The sequence below is a fragment of the Acromyrmex echinatior genome, chromosome 16 (assembly GCF_024713525.1).
Source record: "Acromyrmex echinatior isolate Ae372 chromosome 16, ASM2471352v2, whole genome shotgun sequence".
Classification (NCBI taxonomy): Eukaryota; Metazoa; Arthropoda; class Insecta; order Hymenoptera; family Formicidae; genus Acromyrmex; species Acromyrmex echinatior.
The window spans coordinates 8,104,795-8,119,356 of NC_141867.1; the positions used below are offsets into that span (position 1 = coordinate 8,104,795).

Below are 14,562 nucleotides of genomic sequence, written 5' to 3' on the forward strand. Positions count from 1 at the left end.
GTCACGCGCCGGCGATAAGAAAAGAGAAGAGCGATAAAGTAGAAAGAGAAAGAGCGAAAGAGTGGAGAAACGAGGAGCTAAACGCGAGTTTCCACCCCTCCAGGCAGATCCGATGCGGAATCAATTCGCGTAATAGTTCCAAGGGGGGGTAGAGGATGGCTCGCGAGGGTGGGAGGAGGGCTAAATCGACTGACGGTCGTAGGGGATGGGTTAAGCGAGAGCTCGGATACGGGCCATTACCACACCTGTCCCTCAACTTCGACTTCGCGAGAGGAAGAGAGGCGAGCCTGAAGCTCTAATGAAGAGAAGCAATCACTTAAGCCGCTCCGCCATATACCCGGTGAGCCATACAGGATACGATATGGTTTTATTTGCGTTGCTCCGCATCGATACGCTTTTACGGCTCACTCGAGGGAATGCTCGACGGGACACGAGCGAATAGGACACAGAGCGTGTCCTACGTTCGCTGATCCGAATCGTTCCTCTGGGACAGACCCGATCATTTGTAACGCGAGATCGTTATCTCCTCGATAGCACCCGAACCGGAAAGAACGTTGGAATGTTAGAACTGGAGATCGTCTCCCATTCTTTTTACGATAATGATATTGCTATGATAGCGAAGTGAACATGTACAAGTGAAAACGGGTATCTCGAAGGCCGTAATCACACCGTAAAGAAATCAAATTTCACAATTGATTTTGAAAGATAATGGCAAACTCGTTAAACAATTTCAATTACTATTTAATATAAATGATTATTAGTTCTTACCTCGTTTACGTTTGCAAAATCATGTCGCTCGCATCATAGGTGAGAATTCTGTGAAGAAATTATATATAACTGTCGTATGACTAATGGAAAAACAGTGTGTACTCGAATAAAAAATGACAGAGAATAATTACAAAATAATTCCAGATGAATAACGTAAGTGTTATCAGTTTAAAAGAAAGAAATTGTCACAAAGATACATATATAATATAACCGACATCGAAATAAATCTAGGATAGATCTTTATCATAAGAAGACTTGCAAAAACTTGGTGCTCGGTACTTCGTCAAGATTTATTTCGAATGAAATGATCACGTAGAACCGTCACAGAGAACCAAGACAACGAGCGCAATATGGAGCGAGAATTGAAGCCGGTATAATTTCAATGTTCTTAATGTTTGATGCTATAGACACAAACTTGACACAAGCTCAACATAAGTTGTTAAAAGTAACAAAAAAAATTTCGATACAATTTCCTTTCGCAATTACAATCGGGCGTAATATATAGTTTTAGATTGTTTCTTTGCAGAAACATAACTTTCACTCTATAACAATCTAGTTTACTTCACTAATATTACAATATCCTTACTAATATTACTACGATTTGCAATATTACTATACATAATTACTTACAATCCTAAATTAACTAGAGAGAGAGAGACTTTACATTAAGTATTTTCAAAAAATTGACTTACATCATTGTCATTACATCCACGGAGATCAGTTTCGCGTATCTATAGCATGGAAATCTAAAGTCAGCGAAGTTCTACCGGTTTCAATTCCGGATATGAACTATGATTTAAACGCGTGCATACGTATATTGTGTCGCAACTGCGACTCGGACAATTAACGGAAGAAGCTTGGCGGCAGGAAGCATTAAAGTGTTCGCGTAAACACGTTATAACAAGCGATTGAACCTTACTTCTACAACCTTTGCTCTTCGTCAATGATTTATCGTCCGAGTAAATAGATTCACGATACTCGAATTAAATACTTGCACGCGCTTATGTGACGCTTTATAAAGTGTAAAGTCGTCCGGCTCGACTACGAGTTCGCGCTCGAAGAGAAAAATGATTCGTAATTAGATGAAAAATTGCCGAGGCTATAAAATACAATTATCGAGTGTGTACATTCACCTTTAGATGAATTTACAGTGCGATTGCCATGTCGATTTAAAACGAATATGATGTTCGATTTAATTGCGCATAAGATATTTCCAGTTAAGTTTTAAAAATATCTTCTTTTTTTTCCAAGAATTGTTATACTTTCGTTCAATTTCTTTTGTAACAAAAATTATTTGGTCATTTAATTTTAAGTCACAGAATTTTCGTGTATGATTTGTAATTTTAATTGTTTGGAAAGAAACTAATTAAAATTACAATTTCGAATACAATTTCGTTTTTCAAGAAGAATCAAAAACCATTCTGATACATCTTATTCGCAGCTAATCCGTCACATACACTTTATGTTTTTAAGTTATATAAAGTACATGTACGAAATTGTTTTCATCGCTCTTCCGAGATGGGCAGCACCCTTTCGTTGCACCTTGACAGGCGTAAATGTATCACTGTGTAGGAAAGCAGAAAAATGTAGTCTCGTGTTCTTTTCCGTGCGAACTTACATGCGACGTTACTACTGAGCACTAGGAGAGATTATCCTTAAGTACTAGGCAGTCAAGGTAATATGCAACAATAAAAAAGAACACTGTGTATGTATAATCTATTATCGAGTGATAGACACTGGACAGAGGAATTCGCTGGCGCTTGCGAGAGAAAACAGCAAAGTAAAAGCAAACTACGGCAGATAGACCTGCATTTTGGCAGAACCGTCCTTTCCGTGGCCGCAAGGATAGGATAATCAGGTACTAGGAACAGCCCCATACAGAGTCCCGGTCCTTTGAGAAAGGAAAGATGCGATCTTTGATGTCGATCGACATTTGATATCGAGAATCTCTGTTGGAAAGATTTTTTGTTTCCGTAGAAATCTCATTTCAATTCATCTCATGTTTCTCGATCGAAATGAGCGAATATGTATATAACTATACACATCTATAATATAGAATTTCTTTCACAATACCAAGTGCGATAATAATGATTGCAAAGTCTAAGTCTAAGTCATATTAATAATCCCGCATTGCTCGGTGTCTGTACCCCGATTATTATGTTTTATGAGGAGGTTGTCCACGGACACACGTGTCTGAGCATACTTAAGTATACTAATATACATCCTAAATATATCGAAGATACCTTGGCTACTTAATAAAAAGCATTACGACCATCTAAGACCGAAACAGCTACGGTGTAATGATTGTTAGGAGTAATGATTGGTAGTCCCAAAGGACGGGAATCTCCGCTCCGAACGCTGCCCACACGAGGATTCATTACGATTAAATATAATACACACCGTATATATAGATATATATATTAATTACAATAATTATAGTATTAAGAATTATGTTAATAGTTATTTAACCATGTGTATGGCTCAGTCTATTAAGCTAGTCTCATGCAACAACAACAATAAAGATACAACAATATATTTACTTGTGAGTTTATCGAGTTTCGATTCATATCGCTTATTACTCTTTGTTCTAATTTACTCATAGATTCTTCCTTTTTTTTTTGCTTTTTTCCCCTACCGTTTTCTTTGCCTGCGATCACCCTGTTACTATATGTATCCCACACATACATCTTTGCACTCAATTTTGTTCACTGACGATAGAAAAGATTGGAAATTTCAGATATCAATCGGCATTAATCACTTTTTTTCAGTCCTCTATTGTAATATTTAATATAATAATTATGTATAAATAGACGTCTCACTGTTACTTTATAATCGTTTATAAATTTATTACTTCTTATCGTGACTGTGGGAGCTTTTCGAGCGTTAATATGTAACCGCGAGCCACATGATCTCTCGACGGGAGATGGGAACGTATCGATATGAATGTATCAGCCGCGAGTGTATTCGAAACTATACCAAGTTGAAAAGGAGACAATGTATTTACAACCACAGGAGGACACGCGTATATACTCTAGATAATATACTCTAGATTCTATTGCAATGCGAAATTTCAGCGGATTCGTGATGGGCGGTAGCGGACATTTATCTTTTATCACCGAAATCGGCCGTTCTAGCTTAGGAACTATCGAGGAGTGAACAATGTAACTTGTGTGTAAAAAATCGTCTCGTTAGCCACTATTGAATTCTTAAATGTAACTCGGCGAGAAGTGACATGATAACAACGTCGATTTTTATATGCATTATTTACACATACGTACATATACATGTATACGCGGTAAGAAAAGGATTAAAAACACGTGGCTGGTGAATTTTCGTTTAAACCCCACGTCGAGCGGCATGTGGCCCGGATTCTGTTAACATTTTCTCTCTCTCTTTCCAAGCTCTTAAGTAATTATAAAAAACAGTAATATCACAAAAATTGCGCAGGCAGGGTAAGGAGAGGGGCCAAAGTTTTGGGATAAAATTATGACAATATACATATGCAATACCTATATTGCCAAGTTGACGAACGAGTGTGGATCGAGTCAAGGAGCGGTCACGGAAAATTTGTCTGTCCGTTGCGTGCGATTCCCTTTCCTCTCATGAAAAGGAAAGAGGCTTGCACGACGCAATCTGTCGCTTATGCCGTAAAAATGCGACAGAACGATGCAGAATTATCCTTATTCGACGAGCGACGATGAAGGAATTTACCTTCATCGTTGCGTCGTACTCGACAACATGTTGATTTTTCAATTCTTCGATTTTCGAAGAACATCTACTTCCTTCTTTCCTCATCTTACAACTATAAAGAATGAAGTTTTAATGTGATCCTTCTTTTTGAAAATATCCGTCTCGCCTGCGCTAGTTCGGTTCCTGCCAGTCGTTTAATCTTTTATTGATAGACTTCAAAGTTTGATTGACAATAGCGACTTAACGATGGTCAGTATTTTCTTTTTTTTTCCCCCAAGTTGTGCCGTTTCTTCCGTTCACCTTTCTCCTCTCTCATTTGGTCTCGATGCGTGTGCGAGAAGGTGAAAAATTAAATTAAAACATAGTTCTTTCTTTCATATCTTAAAACTATTGAGAAATACCGCATTGTTGAAAAATCTCGCTCATGTTTAAGAGATGTGTACATATACTCAATTGTCAATAATACATTTTTTGTCATAAATGAATTATAGAATTTTTCTCTTTTTTTTTTAAGTAACAACCGAGATAAAAACGCACATCACTTTAGATAAAAGAACTTGCTTACTTGTTTTAACTGGCCCAAGCAAGTGGGACTGGAATGACAGTCTGCTCTCTTCCTTCTCTCTCTTTTTTTGTTTTTTCTTTTGAAAAACGATTTAAACGCAAGATTTCTTCATCCAAATGAATTATCGAGATCATTATATCGCGCTAATAAAATTAACATTGCCATAGATTTCACGTCATAGATTCGCTTGCTCTGTGAATCGCATCTGTAAATAGTTTTCCTTTTAAAAAATTTTTTTGATTGATGATTTTAAACAACTCGAGAGACTTCGATAGATCAGCAAAGATTTGAAAATAATCTATTATAATGATTAACAAAAACGTCCATTCTAAAATGTATTTATCTATATTTACACTAATACTAATGTGATACTAATTTAATATGTTTAACAAAAAAAAAAAAAAAATCACAAAATAGTCTGTAAGTTAAAACATCGTATCATCGTTGATATACGTACGTATACATATAAAAGAATGCATACTATACATATGTATATATATATATGTATATGCACGCATACATTTGAAATATGTTTTACACATGATGACAAAAATTGTCGCGTATAACCTAATATCACAATCAGCAAGGGAGAGAATAAAATAAGCAGAAAAATTTTGGTTCGAAACGACGGAATGGCACTTTCTGCGTTTATCAACTTCATGTGTATGTTTGTTTTCTTCTCAACGTATAAAAATACAATATATATTCTCGAAAAACCCTCTGTACACTATGAAATTTCTAATAACGTACTCTATCTTGTATCATATTTATTATCAAATAAGTAGTTCTACCTTGTCTCTAAAATTCTATAAACACATTCGAATAATCTCTCGCTTCCGCGTGCGCGCTCTTTCTTTCGCTCGTTCTCTCTCTCTCTCTCTCTCAGGAAAAAAGGAATAGAGGGAAAAAAGAAGAAAGGATCAATATCTAACGTACAAATTTTCGATCACAGTATTCGCGCGATCTCTATAACGTGAGATCTATGCTAAAAATTCTTACATTCCAACTGTTCTTGCGAGTTGGTTTGCTCAATAATAATATATAATATATAATCTAATTATATTAAAGAGCTGGGGCAGAGTTGGCCATTGGCGCCAGCATTTGTCACGTTTTGACATACGCGAGAATGAAATAACACTTTCATGTTCAGTGTTATCGCGGTAGCGCTAATAGAAACGCTAATGGAGCGTACAGAGCGTGTACGTCGGTATATCCGAGGTATTAAACCAGATTGTTGTTACGCGATACCTCGTTCCACCTTTCAAAATGTCTAGTCGGTGATCCCCACAAAATTCCTCCCTCCCGCCCCGAAATAAGTCCCATCCCCGCCCACCCACGCTTTTACTTTTTCGGCCAATGCTTATCTCTTGTCGTTCTTGCCTTCTAGCTTCGACTCGTTAACATTTTTTTCTTTGTTCCCCTTCTTTGTCACCCATATTGGCTGCCAAAGCTTAAAAGACACGGCATACCTTTAATCGTTTTACCCAAAAGTACGATTGTAACATACCACGATGATACGGTAACGACAACGATGTTGATGAGAAGAGGCCGTGGTTTCACCCACCCGTCCCAAACGCCCCTTATTTCCCGCCCAACCCCGTTCGGCCTGCTGTATTAAGCGGCCTTCTGGAAACAAATACGAAGTTGTAAAAGATTAATCCTAGATCTGATTTACTGGATATTTTTAGCAAACAATTATGTAGACAAAATATAATATCTTTAAGAAAATCGTTTAACTTACCGCTTTTAGGCGGAGTTGTTCAAACGCCGTACATGTTATGTAACCGCTCACTCAGCTGCGGCGGAAATTGATCGGAGAATCGTTTCCAATTCTCCTCACCTACTTGATTTTTGAAAGTAAACAATATCTAAACACAAGATAAGAATCATAAGATCGAGAAAATATTGAGTTCATCAATTGACTAGCTATTGTTTTACCTTCTGGAACATCTCCTTTAAATCCTCTTTCGGCGCAGACCACGACGCCACGGCGTCACAAAAGAAGATGAAATCCGGAACAACACCAGCTGGATTGACAGTAATCATTTGACACATGCCTCTGAAGGCAGAATCCTTCTCTTCATTATCTCTTATGCTTCGCAAAGAAGTGCACCTATTAATAAATTAATAATCGACAATCTCATTAGATATTGTTCAACTTCCTTTAAGGGGAAAATACTTCGATCAATAAAACACGCGGCACTTTACAGCATTTATTTTAAAATTATCACGTTTTACTCGAAGACTTACAAAAAACGTTAACGTTATCATTAACTTTATCCCAAATGATCGAAATATTTTTCTTTACATCATAATACATTTACATAGAAAGATACATATGTATATTTAACAATATGGCTCTGGCAAAAATTGAACAACTAGCCATTTACTTTCATTCCCACAATTCACACATAGATATTTTTTTTTCAAATTGCATTCGACGGAATACGAAACGATTGGCTTACTGTGAGGCCAGTCCAATGCGATAATTAGCACTCTTACTTCATGGCTCAAGAAATTATCATTATTAGATTGTGAATAATGTATACAAAATTTATATATAATTTTTTCAAAGTTGTAATTAAATCAGCACTGGTATTAATAGATAGATAGATAAAAATTGCAAATATACTAATTATTGCAAAGATCGATCTCTAACTTGTAATTTACGATGCTAGCCTAAAACAACTTTTTATGCTATATATCATACAACTATATTGGGATATGTATGACTGGCGTCATATTTCACTTACTGTCTCATTAAGGCTGGGTTTACATTTGACATTTACAGCACGGCACATTGTATAATTAGAACAATTTGACAGAGATCGAGATGCCAAATTACCAGCATGCAGAATCAAATTTTTATAATCGAGCGAGAAAAAAAAACTAGATGTAAGGTATCCACGATCCTCCGAGTAAAATGTGGCAAAAGACTTGACGCGGGAGAACGCGGCGGCGACAAATAAGAGTGACAAATGTAAACCTATCCTGATTTTGATACTCGGATAAACAGGAGAGCTCGTAACAAACTTGCATGGTGGCAAAATAAAGATTAGAGAATTATATCATGTAACGAATTCAAATATAAAATGTTATTGCGAATACTGCAAAAAACCATTGAGCAAGTTCATGCTGGCAACTGCAGGATGGTAGTGTTTTCATTTATATTAGCATCTCAACCGACTCGGCGGGGATCTCTGCTCTCGTTATAACGCGAGAGAGAGAGAGTAAACAATCATTTTGCAGTGTGGCTCACCATTGTGTTCTTGCGCAAGAGTTCTTAGCAGCCCCTGATGCAATTACTCAGGAATCGGGAATGTAATAATGTATAATAATAAAGAGTGCTAATAAAAATAGAAGATAATATAATTAATAGAATAATAATATAATAAAGAAATTTACACACCACTGTCGAACAAACTGCTGTAACATGGGGGCGACGTCGTGGGGACACACATAACCTAGGCGACCGATCGTTATGGCTACAGTTTCATTTTCAGTTTCGGTAAGTAGACAAGTGAAGTGTAGTGAAGTGACCGGAAACACAAACAATAAGACAAACTGATAGAGAACCAACGATTAACTCAGGCGAAGAAGAATTATATATGCTCCGCTTGTAAGTTCCAATTAATAATTCTCAATTAATAATTTAGTTAATTAAGAATCAAGTGACATTAACAATTAATCGAAGACAGTGAGAACACAGGTGAAACATATGAGATACCGACAATGAAACATAGGCAATACCGTGCTATTGTAGCTGCTGAAACAATAAACAAAATTAGATAGCAGCGTGCGAGCCCGTGTGATTTTGTATAATACCGGACGGGATGTCCAAGGATGTGCATTCCACTTAACGAATGTAAAATTCGCGTGCATCATTTCATCCTTCTTTAATATTTGATAAACAAGAAAAATGAAATTTTGCTTGCGAGCGTTGTAAATGTTAAATGGAACGTACCCTCCAAATGATCTCTCTCTCTCTCTTTCTCTCCCTCATTCTCTCTTTCTACTGTATATGTATAAGAAATATATGTCAATATATAAATAAGAGAACAATAAAAAGGAATAACCAAATTTGCATTATGATTTTTTAAAGGCCAATTCAAACAATTCAATCAAAACAATATCTGGGGTTTAAAAATATATGCAAGCATATAGTATATATATATATATATACACACATTGCAGTTTATATATATATATGTATATATATATAGAATTACAACATGTTTTTTGTGGCAATACAGCCATATATGTATATACGTTCAAGCCTACAGGCAGTCGCACACCACTAAATCAAGGTTTCAATATACAAATACTAATTACTTAAACCTGTCGATAATAAAACGTGCAGTCGCGATTCATGTATAACCACGCCAAGTCACTGATTTGTGTGGTTCAAAGTGGTTGCTCAAAAAATTACTTAAAAAAAAAGGAGAAAAAGAAATATACGTATTTATGCACCTAGAGAGCCGGGATGCCACCAAATATTTGATCTAGCGTGAAAAACAATACTCTAAAAATTACTGGGAGACCTTTCATTAAACAAAGATCGGAAGTACTTTCGATCTATGATTATGCATAACAGTTATTATGTCGTAAAGCTAATCTCTGCGAATGAAAAGTTTCCTAATGTGCACAAAGAGCAGCACAGTCGAGACGGAGTGTAGTTGTAAAAATATCTTAAATCGACACACGGGAAAGATAGCGATGTATGCATGTATGTATATATACGAATCGACAGATTCTGTTATGTCGGCTCGACTTTCACACTACACATTGCTTTCTATTCGTTTCAAAGTAATGCTCGGTATATCATATACGGTATCGTTCTAAGAAAGAACTGGATATCCGTAAAGATCGATCTAGTGACTCACCCGTATTTTCTAACAGTGTTTTTGGCGTGTCTGGTCGATTAATGATTTCAATGAGCTGTGCCAAAATTAGTGGGATGTACGCGCTTGTGTCAGGACCTGTGAAGGACAAACAAAATAAGTAAACTTTATTTATTCCCCCAAAAAATATCGTTTTTGATATTTACCAAGTTTTATCGAAATTTCACCGATCGCCCATGTCGCGTTGTTACATACTGATATGAATTGCGGATGTAAGTTTTGTCCAAGTATTGGCATAAATTCCGCTGCATGTCAAGATGAAATTCATTAACATATACATATATATCTGATAGATTTATTATATAGTATCTAATAAATACTCACGTATACAGGGGAGCACATGTTGGAAGCAAGCTTTTGTAAGATCTCCTAATAAAGCGAAGCTACTCTGTCTGACTTCAGGCATGCTATCCTGCATACACTGATATAACAGCTGCATAACGTTGCTGTTTAATACTAGACGTTCCATATGACCGTCCAGTCCTTCCGCTAATCCGCTGAGAAGGTCTAATGCAACTATCATAAAGTCTTTATCGGGTGCCTCAAATTGCTCCGGACTTTGCGTGCTTGCTATATGTTGATTCAGCGTTTGCTCCACAAGTGATACGCATCGCCTGCAAACGAAAGAATATTTTATCGTATGAATTTACTATATCACACTGAAATAATTTATAATAGATTGGAATATTATTATTATTATATTATTATTATTATTATTATAGATTGGTCAATATACAAAACAGATTTAGGTCCCTAAAACTCTTAATGACAGTAACGATATCGTTAATTGTTGTTGCGCAGGTTTTATATACAGAGTGTTTGGAAAATAATAATAAATCTTTCGCATAGGAGCAGAATGGACTAAACTGAGAAGAAAAGTCCTCGTTTTGCAATTTTTGCAATAATTAACAAGATATTAATTGCTAAAAATTGCCGAAAATTGGCAAAATATGCAAAAGATTTATCATTATTTTTCAAACATCCTGTATAAAAAATGCACAACAATATAACGGACATTTAATTTAATTTATTGTGTACCAATAGAAATACACTGATTGAAATAGGCAAGAAACAGATAAATACAGAATTAAGGTATTATTGTCATTAAGAGTTAGGTTTGTAACATACACATCTACATATCTATATCTACGATGTTAGAAATCAATCAAAGATATCGAATGAAGAAGGAATCGACCAATCACATTGGTCATGTGATCGAATTGTTAAAATGTGATTTGTTAATTCTTTCTCCGAGATCTTACATAATTTCTAGCATCATGGACATAAAGACTTTAATTTGGTAAAAAATTATGTTCACGTATGTACATACCTGTACACAGGTTCACAATACGGTAAGAAACCTGAGCGCAATGCGGTCGCTACTGAAGAAAGGCATTCCAGCAATGGGAACAGATCTTTATCTTCATCCTTCAATACGTTCCACTTATTAATAAGAGGCGGCATCAAAAGATTGATGTAATCTGGTCTGTTTAGATGATGACCCACAGAATCAGCGAGAGTACCGATGGCGTCGTATAGAATTAAAAGATTCTTATGCTGATATTTACCTATGAATAAACAGTCGTATTAATCAGAGATGTATCTTCCAGACTAGAACGAGACAAATTAACTGTTTGGAGTTTTACTTACTGAATGCGAAAACGAGCGTTTCGAGAATAAATCCAAGATAAGGAACCAATTCGGTACACGCTTCTTCCTCCAAAGTAGCAAAGGCAGAACATGCCGCCTCTTGAACACGTTTGTTACTATCAAGCACTCTTTTGAGCAGTTCCGTCATCAGAGGTTTCAAATGCGTCTCGTGAGGTTGTGCACAAACCCAGTGCGCGTAACGGCTCAATGTCCAGCAAGTTATGGCACGTACAAGAGCCTTCTTGTCACTCAGACAACCGATCAAATAAGGGATGAGCTCCGACAAATGTGGAATCATGCCGCTCATACAACCTGCAAATATGAATCAAATTTTACTCGGTTTGATTAGATTATTAATTTAGTCTTAATTTATTTATATTAATTTATAATATACTTTAAAGAGAAAAATGTGCGCGCACCTTCAGCGATAGCTCCCAGTGCCAAGATACCGGATTCTTTGATTTCCCAAGACTGATGGAAAAGAGTCTCCTTCAAGATAGGTACCAAAACCGGTAGAAGCTCTTCCCTAAAAACATTAGCCAACATATCTAACGCAGCGGCAGAACACTTCCTCAAGTTCCAATCGCTCAGAGTTGAATCATCATCGCAACCATCCTCAACATCTATATCTTCATCGTCGCATCCGCCGTTTATTCCGTTCTCATCGACGATGGGCTGTTTGCCCATACCATTAGCGTGATGCGAGTGATGCGTCTTAGATTTGTGAAAACGTGGTCGGATGTCTTCTTCCCTGTCTGGAATCATTTCATCCTCCTCCACATCTCCTTTGAGAAGGATTATGTCAATTTCCGAATATTTCATACCTTTCACCTGTGATAAAAAATGTTAAGAGTCAAATAAAAGACGGAAGAATGATACTTGGCTATAAATTTAGAAGACAACTTACCAAGATAGGTACTAATCGTGTCAGGTGTGGTGCAAGTGCCTCTTTGCAAATTGGTTGTTCCGCTAGCGACAACCAAAACTCACAAGCCTCCAGTGCCACTCCCTCGTCAACATCCTGAGTTCTCATTAGCATATATTCTATTATATTGTGCATATGTGGTATTAATCTGTCCATTCGTACCTCGAGCAGCATTACCAGTGCCCTACGCAAGAACACGAAAAATAAAAAATATAGGAATTCGGCCTTCCTGTTAGCGATAACAGTAAAAAAAAAAAAGATAAACAGATTACTTCCTCTGCAATATACTATTAATTACCTGCATACATTTTTTCGGACCTCAGAATCATCGTCCGAAGCTAAATGGAAGAGATTCTCCAAAAAGCTGTCTATATGTATCATAAGTGCTTGCGTGCGTTGAATAATAAACTGATTGACACATGCTATCGCGTGGGATCTGATCTTGGGACTTGAATGTCTAAAGAACTGAAGGAACTTTGGAATCAGAATGTTCAAGGGTCGATTTAGAGCATCTGAATCTAATATCTCTGCCGAATCCTCGCAAATCTTCTGGAGAGCGCCAAACGCACCCTCGCAAACGTTGTAATCTTGCGAGTCCAACATTTGACACAACGCTGGCAATAATTCCGGCCAAGTTGTTAATTCACCTACTCGTGGAAATTTCAACCGTTAAAAAAATATAATACAAGTATATCTTTGACACATTTTTTGGAATGTAATGAACGATGATATACCTCTTGATGCGACAGTAGTGATCAAAATACCGACGGTCGCACGAATCAGCGGTGATGGATCTCCGACAGCTGACAGACATTCTTGCTTTATGAAATTTATGACCTCTGGTAAAAATTTATGGAAGTACGTCTTTACATTGTTTTTCAATATCAGTCCACTCAGAGACCTAGTAGGTTCATCTGAATAGAAAGAAGATTATTAGTTCCTATTTAATACTACAAAGATTTTGATGTAGAATTACAAGTGAAAGATTTCAGGACAGCCCAATTAGAGAGTCACATTTAATTTACATACCTTCTGATGTTAATTTTGTTAGAACAAAAATCAGATAGTTGTTGAAATCCGGGAATTTATTCAATTCTTCCAATTTCTACTCAAAAGAATTCTAGTTAAGGAAAATGTAATAAGAAACTACTTAACAAGATACGGCTGCAATCTATAGGCGCGGGCGGTTCGTTTACGCGGTATGCCCGGCAAGAGAAGGACTCCCGCGAAAACTATCGATCAGAGGAGCCGCTGGGAAAACAAGTCCCCCCGCGCGCGCGAGCGTGCGAACGAGCCGTAATCCCCGCTCAGCTCCGTGTCGTTTAACACGGCCGAGGCATGCACGGTCAGCATATTTTCATCTTTGCGCTCGAGACGCGTCCGGCACGCTCGATTCCGAGCAGCGCGGCGCGGCGCAGCGACTCTTGACGACTCCCGGACGATGACGAGATCGAACGCTCGAGGAACATCGAGGAACGAGCGAACGATCGTTGCAAGTTCGCGACGCTATCGCGAGCGAGCGAACGGGAGCGAGAGAGAAAGAGAAACGAACGAGCGCGCGCGCGCGCGCGCGTCCGCGCTGTCTTTCTCCTGAGCGATCTCGACATGGAGATTGGCGTTCGCGCGTAATTAATTCACCGGACCGTTTCCGCACGGGCTCCGAAACTGCCACTGCCACGCCGGGAAAACGAACGCGGTACGCGACGACGGGACGGACGAGCAAGCGGCGCGGCTACGCGCGCCGTCGCGTCCCTTTATTTTTTTTTCCACTCGCGCTTTACTCCGCGGGGGCCACGTATGGGCGAGAGCGACGATACACCACACCACACGACACGAGGATCGTCGTTCTTGAACGTCAAACGAAAGGATACTTGTTGTACGGCCCGTTGAGTCGCCGTGTCCGGGCTCTGCGACTCCTTGAGCAGCGTCAGAATTTGCCTGAGTCCTTCCTCCTGTGGTTGCCACGCCATTTTCATCGTGTTTTTCAACAGCACCACTGTAACGCGCAGCCTGCCTTCTCTGACCTCGCAGATAAACGGAAGCTTCCTACAGCGCTCTCTTTC

General features: G+C 38.0%; 1 protein-coding gene across 3 annotated transcripts; it reads right to left on the reverse strand.

The window, feature by feature from the left end:
- Positions 1-1,033: 1,033 nt before the first annotated feature.
- On the reverse strand, positions 1,034-14,556 carry Tnpo (transportin 1). 3 transcript variants are annotated; one of them, XM_011052543.2, is made up of 15 exons: positions 14,371-14,556; positions 13,529-13,604; positions 13,234-13,413; positions 12,798-13,146; positions 12,482-12,683; positions 11,994-12,405; positions 11,575-11,886; positions 11,255-11,492; positions 10,249-10,538; positions 10,071-10,169; positions 9,907-10,002; positions 8,433-8,508; positions 6,962-7,136; positions 6,765-6,891; positions 1,034-6,646 (listed from the first exon to the last, which is right to left on the reverse strand). In XM_011052543.2, exons 1-14 carry the CDS (start codon positions 14,473-14,475, stop codon positions 6,784-6,786), a joined length of 2,718 nt encoding a protein of 905 aa, XP_011050845.1. In that variant the 5' UTR covers positions 14,476-14,556; the 3' UTR covers positions 1,034-6,646; positions 6,765-6,783. The 3 variants fall into 3 exon arrangements, with proteins under 3 accessions (XP_011050845.1, XP_011050847.1, XP_011050846.1); XM_011052545.2 differs by having other exon boundaries at positions 1,034-6,649; XM_011052544.2 differs by lacking the exons at positions 1,034-6,646; positions 6,765-6,891; positions 8,433-8,508 and having other exon boundaries at positions 6,963-7,136.
- Positions 14,557-14,562: the final 6 nt, after the last annotated feature.

Excerpts from the sequence above, each read along its gene's own strand:
- Tnpo (XM_011052543.2), bottom strand. The coding sequence starts at position 14,475 with ATGAAAATGGCGTGGCAACCACAGGAGGAAGGACTCAGGCAAATTCTG. Across the intron at positions 13,414-13,528 it reads AACAAAATTAACATCAGAAG|ATGAACCTACTAGGTCTCTG; the intron begins GTATGTAAATTA and ends CTTTCTATTCAG. Across the intron at positions 11,493-11,574 it reads AACGCTCGTTTTCGCATTCA|GTAAATATCAGCATAAGAAT; the intron begins GTAAGTAAAACT and ends GTTTATTCATAG.